Genomic DNA, 15470 nt, shown 5'->3' on the forward strand with positions numbered 1-15470 from the left:
TCCAGTCTTATCTAACACAAACATTACAGGCGCCATCAGACACACACACACACACACACACACACACACACACACACACACACACACACACACACACACACACACACACACACACACACACACACACACACACACACACACTCTCTCTCTCTCTCAAGGGATTTTTTTTTGTGCATCCACAGCAGATGAGAGTGGATTGGAGAGACAGAATGTATGAGAAGACAGCTTAAAGTGGTGTGTAAGAAAGTCTGTATGCGTGTTTATTACCTCTGCCACCAAAGGTGAAGGAGGTTGTTTTCACACCTTTCTGTCTGTTTGTTTGTGTGCAACATATCTCAAAAAGTTGTGGACGGATTTGGATGAAACTTGGTGGACACGTTGGGTGTGTGGCAAGGACAAATTGATTTGATTTTCGTGAAGATCTGAATCTGGATCTGGATACGAGAGTTATTTAATTTTTAAAGTGATTCTTCACCATTGAGAGATCGGGCCAAAAATGATATATAGCACGATATCTCAAAATTGTATTGGGCTCTGTATGTTCTCGTGGATCAGGCATTACGTGGCGGAGGTAATTGCTCCACCCAGTGCCCTTCCAGTTGAATGTAGTATCAGTCTAGCATTCTGCCCACTCAGTGCTCCTCCTTTCCCCTCACGCCGCTGTCCAGGTCTGGACCCTCCTCGCTCAGAAGTAGTCGCTTCACACTTGGGAGAAGACCCTCCAACCTCGCGTGGATGACTGTGGCAGGGAGGCTGACTGGCTGGAGGACCAAACGAGACTCGAGATCGTAGACTGCGGATTGTAGACTGCTTATTGCAGACTGCTTCCCGAATGATCCTGTCGCAGCTATTTTGTAGAGACTGTGCGAAGTAGGAACCAGGAATCAGATCAAAATACTCTGCAGGTTTTTCCCAGCACTTCCATTGGTGTGCAGACACCTCCTCAAGAAGTAGCCCTGCCCCAGCAGGCTCTGAAGCTGAAAATGACCTCATTCACCCCTGAACTTGGCTATACGATGGAGCTCTGAGATCAACATGGGGTGTGGGTTTTTGGGAGCACTCTCTCACCACAAATGTGCGCTGGGCTCCAAATAGGGTGGCTATTTAGTGGAGCACCAGGGCTAGTCAGATGACGTTGAACAGGCCCCAGGACAAACCTGCACTCCAAGCTGCAGTACATTCAGCCAATCTGTTCCAAACTTGAGCATTAATCATGGTGGGTAATGTCCTTTGTTCCCCGACGTCCATAAAGGACAATGATGAGCGTCCGGGGTGCCGACCGCGGGCGTGGTGCTTCACAACAGCCGTGGTGAGGTGGGTGAAACACTGTGGTGTTTGTGTTGGGGAGGTTGAAGCATTTGTAGTAGTTGTCAGGAGGTTGAGTGTAGGTTGCAGTTGTGGTGAGGAGGTTGAGCGTAGGTGATTGTGGGGACTTTTAGGAAGGTGTTGTGGTGGTTGTATGTATATTGTAGCGTTGAGGTTCGAGTACGAAGGTTGAAACAAAATGTCCGTTGAGGAATGGCGCGCAGTTTGAACGGGGTTCTGGCAGTATAAGCTAATGAGGCTGTCGCTTTGCGGTCTCGTCTGTGGCATACATGCATGTGTGAAGGAGAGGTCATGTGTGTAAAGTACAGCAAATCAAATAAAGGAATAGCAAATGGAATTAAAGACCTACCGAAAAGCCCTCACAACGCATTTTGTCCCATCACCCCACTAGACATAAGGGAAGGACTATCTAAAACGGAAACTAATTAAAAACTGTGTCGGGACCACGATATGTTGTGTGCATTTGCCTTGCGGAGTGACGGTTTCACAGAACTGCAACAATATACGGTTTGTGTCGAATCTATGTACAGATGTCTCTTCTGTGGCAACCTGTCAGATTCCATCCCCATTTTGTCACCAATGTTATATGCCTATAATCGAGATTACTTTTTTTTGTTTGTTTACTAATTACAATTTGTGATTTCTTGGCATATCTGTCCCTTAAATGTTTAATATAAACCAACGCAAGTTGTCTGCCTTTCCAAATCCCACACTAAAATGGAATGTAACTTTACCTTGATTATACGTATTGCTGGAAGTGCTCCCCAACTTTTCAAAAACTTTGTTTTGCATTATACTGAAAATGGAACATAATGGTCAGTCTGTACATACCCTGGTCAGATATTCTTAGTAACCGCCGAACACATTCATAATTTAAATGTTTCGACCCTATATCGATCATCAGCCATACAGTGCAATTACTTTGTATTTCCTTCAGTAACACTTGCAAGATCTAGAAATTTCCACAGAATACACAGTGTCTTCAGAAAGTATTCACACCCCTCGACTTTTGTCCCATTTTGTTGTGTTACAGCCTCAATTTAAAATGGATTAAATATATATTGTTGCGGATTCGCGCCCGCCGGCGTGCGGACGGCCACGTAACTCGAATCGCGGCACGTCGCCCACCGGACGGACAATCTCGGACTAACGCCGGGAACTAGTCACGGGTGGGCCCTTTCGGCCTCACCACGATCGTGCCAATCGGCCCCCCCCGCGTGGGATAGGGTTGCTCGCCAAATTCGACCTACCTAAGTACCCACACGGAGGGTAGACCGGGCGATCGCACCTCGCCGCAGGTCGACTTCGGACACGGGCCACTTTAAGCGACCCGTTCCGTACTATCGGGATAACCGAGCGGTGTTATCGTCAACCTGGACGGTTCGATTAATTATCGGGCGTTTTAGCCCACGACCAACCCTTTACGTGAAGTAAGATGGAGATTCAATAAAGGAAAAGATGAAGCGAAACGGGAAAACAGTTCAACATAAAGCACATTTATTTCGCGATGAACGGCAAGCACACATATACAATTACACCAAAAGCAAATGTAAAAGAAGAAGAAACACACAATAATACACAAAAAGCAAATGTAAAATCAAAACACAATGCAGATATACCACCGACTACCGAGCACACGGCAACACTTATACAGTTTTACTTCACAGAGGGCGCTGACAACACATATACTCAAAGCAAAAGAAAAGGACCACCCTCCACTATGAGGGGGGGGGCAGTCGGGCCTGGGGCCGAGACCGCGTCGAGCCTACCCGTCTGGTGATGAGCCACAAAATGGCGCTGGCGCCCCGACTCCGCGGGCCTCGCTGGGACTGCCTGGTATGGGGTGGGAACGGGGCCCCCTTCTCGCACTATCTCAGCGCGGGGGGGGGGGAAACAGGAGGGGGTTGTTGATGCTCGGGGGAAGGAGGATATCTCCCTGGCTCGGGTCCCTCGACGAGCGTCTCCACCACGACCTCGGTCGCGTTGCCGGCCTCTCCTTTCCGCAGCTCCCCGACTCTGACACGAGCACCCCCTCGACCGCCTTCGCCGCCGCCACCTCTCCAACTCTCTACAGCTCCGTCCAACTGCCTTCTCCGACTCCTCTCTTGACTGGCTCTTCCCAACTCAACTCCGAACTCTGGTCTTTTGGCGAGCGAACGCGGCCCTTTATAGCCCCCGGGGCTTCGCTCCTTCACCTTCGACCCTTTACCTCTGACCCTTCACCTCCGGCTGGCTCCCCACTGGACAGAGGAAAAGTGGGCGTGAATGCTTTTAGATCCATGAATCTGCATATAGCGATATTACTCCGACGCACCTGGAGGAACAAAACAAATGGAACAAATCGCCCCATGCTCACTAATAGGACGGAACAGAAGTGGGCGTGAGTCGTTTTTGATCCGATTGCTTCGGAAAGGCTGGTGTTTTCGCACCCCTGCTCGGTGCACGCCCTGCACGAGTCCAGTATCGGTGCCCACAAGCGGCGCGGAAATGGCGGTGATGCGATGGTTGCGAGGGCGAGTTGTGACGGTAAAGGTCGTGGCGGTTGGCGTTGTTGTTGTTGTGAAGCGGCGTTGCGGCTGGTGGTTGTTGTGTGATGGCTGTTGAGACGTGGTTGGTGGTGGTAGTAATGGTAGTAATGGCGGCTGGTCCAAAATAAAGATAGTAAAAGAAAAACGGCTATCTAGAAGGGTCGCAGCCCGAATGAATGACATTTATTCCCTCTAAACAACGGGTTTGGGCCTAACTACACATATACTTACAGAGATATCTCACCTAAGGGACCTGAATGGTGGTTTGCGAATTTCGTCAACCACAACACTACCCCCTCCCCTTTTTACAGACTCGTCCCGAGTCGTCAAATTTTCGTGTGCCATCATGTGTAGTTTTCCCCTAGTACATTTTACCTACGGATCCCTGAGTGCGACATTCATGGTATTCGTGTCCCCAAAATAAATAACCTGAGGGCTGAGTAACTACCTAAACAAACTCACTCACACGGACGACTTAAATAAAATTGCCGGCGCTAAGACAGACATGCCGGGGGCGCACTCATATGTACAGTACATCTTAACCTTAACTTGCAAATTTTACACTAAACCATGGCCCAGGATCACTGAACTCTGCAAAAAGAAAGCAGTTAGCAGGGAGCCAGGCTGCTCGCATGCAGTCTCTGACTCAAACAATGCAGGTGACAGGGAACGTGGCCGGCTGCTCACACGCAGTCCAAGGCCTTCCCTTTTGAACTGAACGCAGTGAACCACAACGGTGCATGGGCTGCACAAACGCAGTCTCCGTGCCAGCTCAAGTGGCACACGCAATGAACACAACGAATGGATGGATGAATGGTTTGAACTGAACGCAGTGAACCACAACGGTGCATGGGCTGCACAAATGCAGTCTCCGTGCCAGCTCAAGTGGCACACGCAATGAACACAACGAATGTATGGATGAATGGTTGGACGCAAACACTGTGCACGGGCCGCCACTGCAGGCCATTGTTGTAGCTGCCAACAGGTCAGTTCTCACAGCTTGCAAACTGTTGCCTTGATCCTGGCGCACATGGCAATGAACAGGGGGGGGGGGGGCAAAGCAAAAATTGAACGGGGCTGGTGAACAGGGGCAGTGGGCATGGCATGGCAAAGGTGATCAGGCAAACACAGCCCGCAGAAGAAGGCCGCTGCAGGCAAACACAGCCGGCAGACGAACTGGCCGGCACAGGCCTTGAAGAAAAACAGCCAGCCGGCAGATGAAGTGAGCCGGCACAGGCCTTGCAGCAACACAGCCAGCAGATGAAGTGGCCGGCACAGGCCTCGAAGCAAAACACGGCCAGCCGATGGCACAGGCCTTGCAGAAAACAGCTGCAGACGATCCGGCCGGTACAGGCCTTGCAGCACAGCAGCTGCAGCCGATCCAGCCGGCACAGGCCTTGCAGCAAAACAACAGCTGCCGATGAAGCTGGCCAGCCTTCGCCGTTCAGTGGAGGTTGGTGGAGGGAGTGCGGTGGTGCTGGCCACTCGGAAGGCGGGCTCGGACCTACCCTACGGTCTCCCTCCCAACCTATCGCCTTTGCCTGTCACTGTCCATACCCGCTCCCTTAATTTGTCCAAACCCCAATTTAGCCCCAACTTATTTTTTTTATTTTTACTTCCCCACTATAAATCGTCCCCTAACCCCCTTTATCGTCTTTGTTCGGCTAACCTATCCTGTCACCTAGCCTACTCCCAACCCCTACGTTCCCTTCCCGGAGGGGAACAAGGGAGAGCCAGCGTCCTGTGCCGAGGCCCAATTCAAGCCTCAGAATGGCCTCCCCAGACTTCAGCGATCTATAACACAAAGTGGGTCCAGCGGCCCACAACGAGAGCGAGGGGATGGATGGTGCGGAGGGGTACACTTCCTAATCTACCCTAACCATTTAACTGTTAAACTACCCCGGGGCTTTCAACAAGCGCCTCTCGCTTAAACTATTGGTTCTAACAACCCAGATTCCCGTCGCCTGTGTTGGTGTCCTTTTAATTTCGGGCCTCGCCCCCCTCCAATTTTCTCTCCGTGCCCTCACACGGTCTCATGGCTGGGACACGTGGCTCCCTTTGGCAGGCACGACCCTCTGCCGATTCCCCCGCTATGGCACCCCCGGGCACTACACTGCCTCCGAGCCTACCAGCTCCCTAAACACCGGGGAGTGCCCCCCATGGCACCTCCCCTGAAACGCACACGTGGCAGGCTGGCTTCCCAGGCCCCTTTCCGAGGGTCACCCGTGCCCACAACACTGCCCACGCGGCTAATGGCGCCCCGGGCCCCCGCACCAAGCAGGCGCACCCGTGCCCACTACGCTATCCCGGCCCCCCATGGGCCCTTGGCCTACCACGGCCGACTAGCCTGGTGCCCGGGGTACCCACTCAGCGATACTCACTTTTCGCAGCCACGCTCCCAGCCCGTCAACAGGGCTCCTGCACCCCTCCAAACGGGTTTCGAGCCTACACTCCCACCAACAACAAAACAACCTCCATTTTTCAATTTGACTAACCCAGCTAACTCACTCTACACTGACCCCGGGGTCCCTTGGGCGGGAGTCACTCCTCCCCCCAATCACTCATCGCACCATGCATTCCCCATTCGCTCCACTCACACAGACCCGCTGGCCTCACTCACTCATCATGTACTCACCTCACAACTCACAACTCTTCAACACACTCACCGCTGAACTCTGCCATCCTTCTAACTACCTCCCCTAACTAACTCGTGCTCCCACGTCGTCCCTTAAACTACAGCACGTTCCTTTTAACACTACGTAGCTAAGCTACGTCCCCTATACACATTCACAAGTCTGTCACTGTCTCCAAATCTCTAAAATAACTTTCCCAACCTAAATCTCGCTACAATCCCTCTAACTAATCCATTACACGGACTCCATGAGGACTTACCCCTGCCCCATGAAGTCGGTCTAACTAAGCTAACCCTTCCCCCTAACTAGTTTCCATCCTGTGCCCTGGTCAAGGGGGTCTTCCACCCCTTGCCCAGGAATCCTGTGCACCCGAAAGTGAGGCTTGCTTTTTTTTTTTTCTTTTCTTTACATGCGCAGCACCAGCGCGGCAACTCGCAGCTCGCGCACTTTGCACCTGCCCGTGACGTCATGCAGCTGCACGTGTACCTCGTCCCTCCTTGGACGGTACCATCCGGCAGGGATACCCCTCCTGCCGGATTCCAACCCCACGTGCAGTCATGACGTCACCGTGCGCATAAAAAAAAACACAAGCCCCACGTCTCGAGGGGTTCCCCACGCGAACACATGTGCTTTGCCCGTTGGAGCTCAACACACACAATCACGTGGAGAACCCGTCCGGTCCAAATCCATAATCCTGCCTAAACTTTGTCCGTCCGCGGGATCGGCAAATCCACCGTGTGCGTTTCCGGACCGGGACTTCACTCTCGCAAGCGAGCACGTGCGGGCCTCGTGCGTTGCACAGCACGGACCTCGTGCTCGCTGCTGGGTGAACCCGGCACGGTCCCCGAAACAACTTCAGCCGCTACTCGGCTTTCTTTCCTCTCATGTCGCCGTCGTCGCCATTCGACCCACGCACACCTGCTTGTTACGACGCTCACACTCCACACCATTAAACTCACACCGGGAGACGCGGCTGCATGTTCACACATGCCGACCGACATCTCCCTTACACACAGCGACCTTGCACACGCTGTCTCTCTCACACTCGGCCGCTCACTCACGCATGCCATTTCCCTTGCACACGTGGCTCCACTCACTCGCGGCCTTTCACTCACTCGTGCCATTTCCCTCACACAAACCATACCACTCACACACGTGGGGGCACTCACCCGCGGTGCCTCACTCATACTGGCAGTTTCACTCACACACACGGCGACACTCACACACGCGGGGGCACTCGCCCGCGGTGTCTCACTCACACACGCGGGGGAACTCGCCCGCGGTGTCTCACTCACACACGCGGGGGAACTCGCCCGCGGTGTCTCACTCACACACGTGGGGGCACTCGCCCGCGGTGTCTCACTCACACCCGGCGTGCTGGGAAGCACACACTCCGGCACACTCGCCACCACACCACTCACACACGGGGTCGCTTCCACACACGGGGACGCACTCACACCTTGCATCACACACACCGGGACAACCACACTGGGGATTCGTGTCCCCACAAGGGTCTCCAGGGCCTCTATATCCCCCAAGCTCGGCGTGCACCTGTCCGCAGCACTCCTCCTCTCAACCTCGCAAAGCACGACCGAACTCACCTGGTCGTGACTCGCCTCAAGGGGGAATACTCCCTCCCCTCGTTCCTGGAGGAGGCCATCCAGCTGCTCGCACCGGGTCCCTACACGTTCCGCGAGCTCACCCCCATTATCTTCCACTACCTCCGTGTGTGTGTGTGCGTCTCTATCCCCGTCTTCATCGTGTAGTCTTCCCTCTATCGTTACCATCTCCCGTGTCTCTGCCAACTCAGTCACCTCTTCACCCTTTACCTCCCTTGTCTCAACTATTATTTCCGTCTCTTCCCTTGTTATCTCCCTCGTGCACGTCTCCGTCACCCCAATTAGTTTTTCCCTCTCAGTTACCGTCACTTTTTCCGTCACGACCCTCGCCCAACACGTCCCCCGAATTATTTTTTCCTTACCCGCCTCCACCGCGGGCCCGACAGCCGTTGCACTCCCTCCCAGCTCGTTCACTCCCACACGTGGCATCGCCATTTTGAGCTCCGCGGTTACTGCCTTCATGCCCGCCTGCAGGCTTCGGCCCATGTTCCGCGTCTCACCCCGCAGCCCTTTCATTTCTTCCTTCATTTTGAGTGCGTTTGTTTCCATCTTTTCGTTCATGCCTTTTATTTCGTTTATCATTTCATTTGTGTTTGCATCCATTTTCGTTTTCACTTCGTTCATTTTTGTATTCATTTTTGCCAGCACGGCGAATAGCTGGGCCATGTCGGGTGCGCTTGGGTGAGCCGATTCGGCAAGGATCGGGGGGGTTTTGGCGGAGGGGGGGTGGGGAGGTGTCATACACCGCGGCCGCCGCCGCACCTATTTCGGGCTCTGGGTTCAGTTGGGCGAGTTCGTGTTCCTGCACAACCAACATTTCTTGCTCGGGGTTTTCATCCTGGACCATGGATTCTACACATTCTACATCCATTTCTAATACCCCCGGCTCCCGCTCGCCTTGAGACGCCATCTTATTTCTCGTAAAGGGTTAATTTAGCTCGCTCGTAATTTGGAGGGAATCGGGGGTCGCTCCTCTCACCCCTGGACCGATTCCCGTGAATTTAGCTGGAGACAGGAGAGCCCGTTTTCCCGTTCTCCGATACCAGTGCCGCGAGGAGGGCGATGAGTTTATATCGCACGACCTGACACCAGTGTTGCGGATTCGCGCCCGCCGGCGTGCGGACGGCCACGTAACTCGAATCGCGGCACGTCGCCCACCGGACGGACAATCCCGTCGTGACCCTCTCGGACTAACGCCGGGAACTAGTCACGGGTGGGCCCTTTCGGCCTCACCACGATCGTGCCAATCGGCCCCCCGCGTGGGATAGGGTTGCTCGCCAAATTCGACCTACCTAAGTACCCACACGGAGGGTAGACCGGGCGATCGCACCTCGCCGCAGGTCGACTTCGGACACGGGCCACTTTAAGCGACCCGTTCCGTACTATCGGGATAACCGAGCGGTGTTATCGTCAACCTGGACGGTTCGATTAATTATCGGGCGTTTTAGCCCACGACCAACCCTTTACGTGAAGTAAGATGGAGATTCAATAAAGGAAAAGACGAAGCGAAACGGGAAAACAGTTCAACATAAAGCACATTTATTTCGCGATGAACGGAAAGCACACATATACAATTACACCAAAAGCAAATGTAAAAGAAGAAGAAACACACAATAATACACAAAAAGCAAATGTAAAAGCAAAACACAATGCAGATATACCACCGACTACCGAGCACACGGCAACACTTATACAGTTTTACTTCACAGACGGAGCCGACAACACATATACTCAAAGCAAAAGAAAAGGACCACCCTCCACTATGAGGGGGGGGGGGCAGACGGGCCTGGGGCCGAGACCGCGTCGAGCCTACCCGTCTGGTGATGAGCCGCAAAATGGCGCTGGCGCCCCGACTCCGCGGGCCTCGCTGGGACTGCCTGGTATGGGGTGGGAACGGGGCCCCCTTCTCGCACTATCTCAGCGCGGGGGAAACAGGAGGGGGTTGTTGATGCTCGGGGGAAGGAGGATATCTCCCTGGCTCGGGTCCTGCGACGAGCGTCTCCACCACGACCTCGGTCGCGTTGCCGGCCTCTCCTCTCCGCAGCTCCCCGACTCTGACACGAGCACCCCCTCGACCGCCTTCGCCGCCGCCACCTCTCCAACTCTCCACAGCTCCGTCCAACTGCCTTCTCCGACTCCTCTCTTGACTGGCTCTTCCCAACTCAACTCCGAACTCTGGTCTTTTGGCGAGCGAACGCGGCCCTTTATAGCCCCCGGGGCTTCGCTCCTTCACCTTCGACCCTTTACCTCTGACCCTTCACCTCCGGCTGGCTCCCCATTGGACAGAGGAAAAGTGGGCGTGAATGCTTTTTGATCCATGAATCTGCATATGGCGATATTACTCCGACGCACCTGGAGGCGGGGCCAAATCGCCCCATGCTCACTGATAGGACGGAACAGAAGTGGGCGTGAGTCGTTTTTGATCCGATTGCTTCGGAAAGGCTGGTGTTTTTGCACCCTCTGCTCGGTGCGCGCCCTGCACGAGTCCAGTATCGGTGCCCACAAGCGGCGCGGAAATGGCGGTGATGCGATGGTTGCGAGGGCGAGTTGTGACGGTAAAGGTCGTGGCGGTTGGCGTTGTTGTTGTTGTGAAGCGGCGTTGCGGCTGGTGGTTGTTGTGTGATGGCTGTTGAGACGTGGTTGGTGGTGGTAGTCATGGTAGTAATGGCGGCTGGTCCAAAATAAAGATAGTAAAAGAAAAACGGCTATCTTGAAGGGTCGCAGCCCGAATGAATGACATTTATTCCCTCTAAACAACGGGTTTGGGCCTAACTACACATATACTTACAGAGATATCTCACCTAAGTGACCTGAATGGTGGTTTGCGAATTTCGTCAACCACAACAATATAATATATATATATATATATATATATATATATATATATATATATATATATTTTTCAATCACCGATCTACACAAAAGGGTCATAATGACAAATTGAAAACATGTTTTGAGAAATTTTTACAAATCAACTGAAAATTTAAAACTGAAATGTCTTGCGTCAATAAATATTCAACCCCCTGAATGAATACTTTGTAGAAGCGCTTTCGGCAGTGATTACAGCTTTGAGTCTTCTTGTGTATGTCTTTATCAGTTTTGCACATTTTGGGAATTTTCTCCCATTCTTCCTTGCAGATTTGCTGAAGCTCTATCAAGTTGGATGGGGAGTGTCGGTGAACAGCAATCTTCAAGCCTTTCCACAGATTCTCAATGAGATTCAAGTCTGGGCTTTGGCTTGGCCATTCAAGAACTTTCACATTCTTGTTCTGAAGCCATTCCAGTGTTGCTTTGACTATGTTTAGGGTCATTGTCCTGTTGTAATGTAAATCTTTGCCACGCACTCTGAAGCAGGTTCTCCTCAAGGATTTTCCTGTATTTGACTCCATTCATCGTTCCCTTTATCCTCACAAGTCTCCCAGTCCCTGCTACTGAAAGGCGTTCCGATAGCATGATGCTGCCATCACCATGCTTCATGGTAGGGATGGTGTTTTCTGGGTGATGAGCTGTGCTCGGTTTCCACCAGAAGCAGTGCTTTGCATTCAGGACAAAGAGTTCAATTTTCATCTCATCAGACCAAAGAACCTTTTGCCTCATGCTGTCAGTGTCTTTCATGTGCCTTTTTACAAACTCCAGGTGTGCTGTCATGTGCCTTTTTCTCAGGAATAGCTTCCGTCTTGGCACTCTTCCATAAAGCCGAGATTTGTGAAGTGCTGAAGAGACTGTTGTCCTTCCGACAGGTTCTCCCATCTCAGCAAAGGAACTCTGTAGTTCTGTCAGTGGTCATTGCGTTCTTGGTCACCACCCTGACCAAGGTCCTTCTTGCCCGGTTTGGTTGGACAGCCAGCTCTTGGAAGAGTCTCGGTCGTTCCATATTCTTTCCATTTCCTAATGGAGTTCACTGTGCTCTTAGGATCTTTCAACACTAGAAATTGTTTTATACCCTTCGCCAGATCTATGCCTCCTCACACTTCTATCTCTGAGTTCTACGGACAGTTCCTTGGACTTCATGGTGGAGTTTCTGCTCTGACATGCATTGCCAACTGTGGGACCTTATATAGAAAGGTGTGTTTCTTCCGAAATCATGTCCAATCAATTGAATTAGCCACAGGTGAACTCCATTTAAGTTGTGGGCTCAAGGATGATCAAAGGAAATCGGATGCACCTGAGCTCAATTTGGAGTGTCATTGCAAAGGGGTTGAATACTTATTGACAAGACATTTCAGCTTTGCATTTTTAATTAATTTGTAAAAATTTCGAAAAACGTTTTCACTTTGTTACTTTTAGGTATTTTGCGTAGATCGGTGACAAATTTTTTTGAACTTTATCCATTTTAAATTGAGGCTGTAACGCAACAAAATGTGACAAAAGTTGAGGGGTGTGAATACTTTCTGAAGGTACTGTAGATTAATAATATTTAAATTAAATCCATCTACCTTCAGTATTTTTGCCCTTCTAAAATGCAAAACCAAACAAGCTCTGCATTCGCTTCAAACCACCGGTTGCTGTTTTACATCCCCTTCCCTCCTTACATCCCATGGGATAACTTGGAGTCACGTACTGGAATAAAATAACAAGAGATTGTTTCGACGTCAGAGGTAAATTGAGATTGATGAAATCGGAGAATAAAAGAAAACGTCAGGATCCAACCAGAAACCTCGAGAATCATTTATTAAGCACTTCTGAAGACTCAAACCACCTGTCTTCATCGACACCATTTTTAGTTTTCTGACAGAACTTTTTATACGAGATCTTGGATCATAGAAGAGCAAGGTATTATATCTAGATCAGTTTAACATGTACAGGTAGGGAATCTGGCCACACGTGTGATGGTTTCATCTCCTCGTGAGACACCGTGGGATAGTTAACGCCTGAACCTAAATTTAGATGGGACAGCCGACTTTACATATCCATCTGAAAGACAGTGCTCTGAGATGCATCGTAACGGAAGAGGCAAACACCTGGATCGAAAAGGAAACACAGTCCAAACACCTCTACGGTGAGCATGATGATACCTACTACCTGAGCTATCCTGCAGAATCCCATCAAGACACCATGGACCTGAGTGAGGGTGAGCAGTGAATGACAGGTTTTGCTTGTTTTGGTTCTTTCTCTCTGTCATGCTCCATCGTGAGCAATCTTCTGCAAGTGAAGTAATTAATATTTATTATTCAATGTACCTGAAGAACAAGTAACCTGCTTAACTTCCGGTAAGCATCCCATATTCCCTGTTATTACGAAACATGAGACTGATGAGCAACAACAGGGATGGTGAGTCTTTTAGGATGTTTAAGACGATGGCATTTTAATGAGAATACTTAATTTCATTATTTCTCAAAAAGGGTATGTTAGAAAGGGCCTCAAAAGATGTAACATGGGGAAGATTTGCTTCGGATCTGTCAACTTTTACATCAACAAATGTTGCAGGAGAAAAGTTTCTCGTGTTCCATTTGTGGGAAAGTCTTCAAGCGATCCTCCACACTCTCCACTCACCTGCTCATCCACTCCGACACAAGGCCCTACCAGTGCCAGTTCTGTGGGAAGCGTTTCCACCAGAAATCGGACATGAAGAAACATACATTTATACACACAGGTAAGTGAAGGGAGTTTTCAGGGAATGTGTGTGTATAATATGGTGTGTGTACAATGTGTGTGTGTGCACAATATGGTGTGTGTATAATATGGTGTGTGTACAATGTGTGTGTATAATATGGTGTGTGTACAATGTGTGTGTGCACAATATGGTGTGTGTATAATATGGTGTGTGTACAATGTGTGTATAATACGGTGTGTGTACAATGTGTGTGTACAATGTATGTGTATACAATGTGTGTATAATACGGTGTGTGTACAATATGTGTGTAAAATATGGTGTGTGTACAATGTGTGTATAATATGGTGTGTGTACAATGTGTGTGTATAATATGGTGTGTGTACAATGTGTGTGTGCACAATATGGTGTGTGTATAATATGGTGTGTGTACAATGTGTGTATAATACGGTGTGTGTACAATGTGTGTGTACAATGTATGTGTATACAATGTGTGTATAATACGGTGTGTGTACAATGTGTGTGTACAATGTGTGAATAATATGGTGTGTGTTTATAATATGGTGTGTGTGTACAATATGCTGTGTGTGTACAATATGCTGTGTGTGTACAATGTGTGTATAATATGGTGTGTGTACAATGTGTGTGTATAATATGGTGTGTGTGAATAATATGGTGTGTGTACGTGTGTGAATAACATGGTGTGTACAATGTGTGTATAATATGGTGTGTGTACAATGTGTGTATAATATGGTGTGTGTACAATGTGATGTGTCTGTATAATATGGTGTGTGTGTACGATGTGTGTGTGTACAATGTGTGTATAATATGGTGTGTGTGTACAATGTGTGTATAATATGGTGTGTGTTTACAATGTGTGTATAATATGGTGTGTGTTTACAATGTGTGTATAATATGGTGTGTACAATGTGTGTATAATATGGTGAGTGTGTGTGTACAATGTGTGTGTATAATATGGGTGTTTGTGTACAATGTGTGTGTATAATATGGGTGTTTGTGTACATTGTGTGTATAACATGGTGTGTGTACAATGTGTGTGTATAACATGGTGTGTGTACAATGTGTGTGTATAATATGGTGTGTGTATAATATGGTGTGTGTACAATGTGTGTGTATAATATGGTGTGCGTGTACAATGTGTGTGTATAATATAATATGGTGTGTGTATACAATGTGATGTGTCTGTATAATATGGTGTGTGTACAATGTGTGTATAATATGGTGTGTGTACAATGTGTGGTGTGTGTATAATGTGTGTGTATAATATGGTGTGTGTGTGTACAATGTATGTGAATAATATGGTGTGTGTATAATATGTGTGTTTATAATATGGTGTGTGTACATTATGGTGTGTGTGTACAATATGGTGTGTGTATAATATGGGTGTGTGTGTACAATGTGATGTGTGTATAACATGGTGTGTGAATAAAATGGTGTGTATAATATGGTGTGTGTATAATATGGTGTGTGTGTGTGTACAATGTATGTGAATAATATGGTGTGTGTATAATATGATGTGTTTATAATATGGTGTGTGTGTACAATATGGTGTGTGTACAATGTGTGTATAATATGGGTGTGTGTGTACAATGTGTGTGTATAATATGGCGTGTGTGTACAATGTGTGTGTATAATATGGTGTGTGTATAATCGCGTGTGTTTGTATAATTTGTGTATAATATGGTGTGCGTGTACAATGTGTGTGTATAATATGGTGTTTGTGCAATGTGTGTATAACATGGTGTGTGTACGTGCGTGAATAATATGGTGTGTGTGTACAATGTGTGTGTAT

The 15470-nt window shown here is 49.3% G+C and overlaps 1 protein-coding gene across 8 annotated transcripts in view; it reads left to right on the forward strand.

The window, feature by feature from the left end:
• The window catches only part of LOC147013113 (uncharacterized), a 174351-nt gene that overhangs the window by 152165 nt on the left and 6716 nt on the right, over positions 1-15470 (forward strand). For all 8 annotated transcript variants that reach the window (XM_085854706.1, XM_085854702.1, XM_085854708.1 and 5 more), the window contains one exon: positions 13534-13699. In XM_085854706.1, the coding sequence (XP_085710832.1) occupies positions 13534-13699 (166 nt within the window). The remainder of the gene's footprint in view (positions 1-13533; positions 13700-15470) is intronic.

This window comes from Eptatretus burgeri, chromosome 14, assembly GCF_056783735.1.
Source record: "Eptatretus burgeri isolate ZD-2024b chromosome 14, Ebu_testis_v1, whole genome shotgun sequence".
In the NCBI taxonomy this organism is placed as follows: Eukaryota; Metazoa; Chordata; class Myxini; order Myxiniformes; family Myxinidae; genus Eptatretus; species Eptatretus burgeri.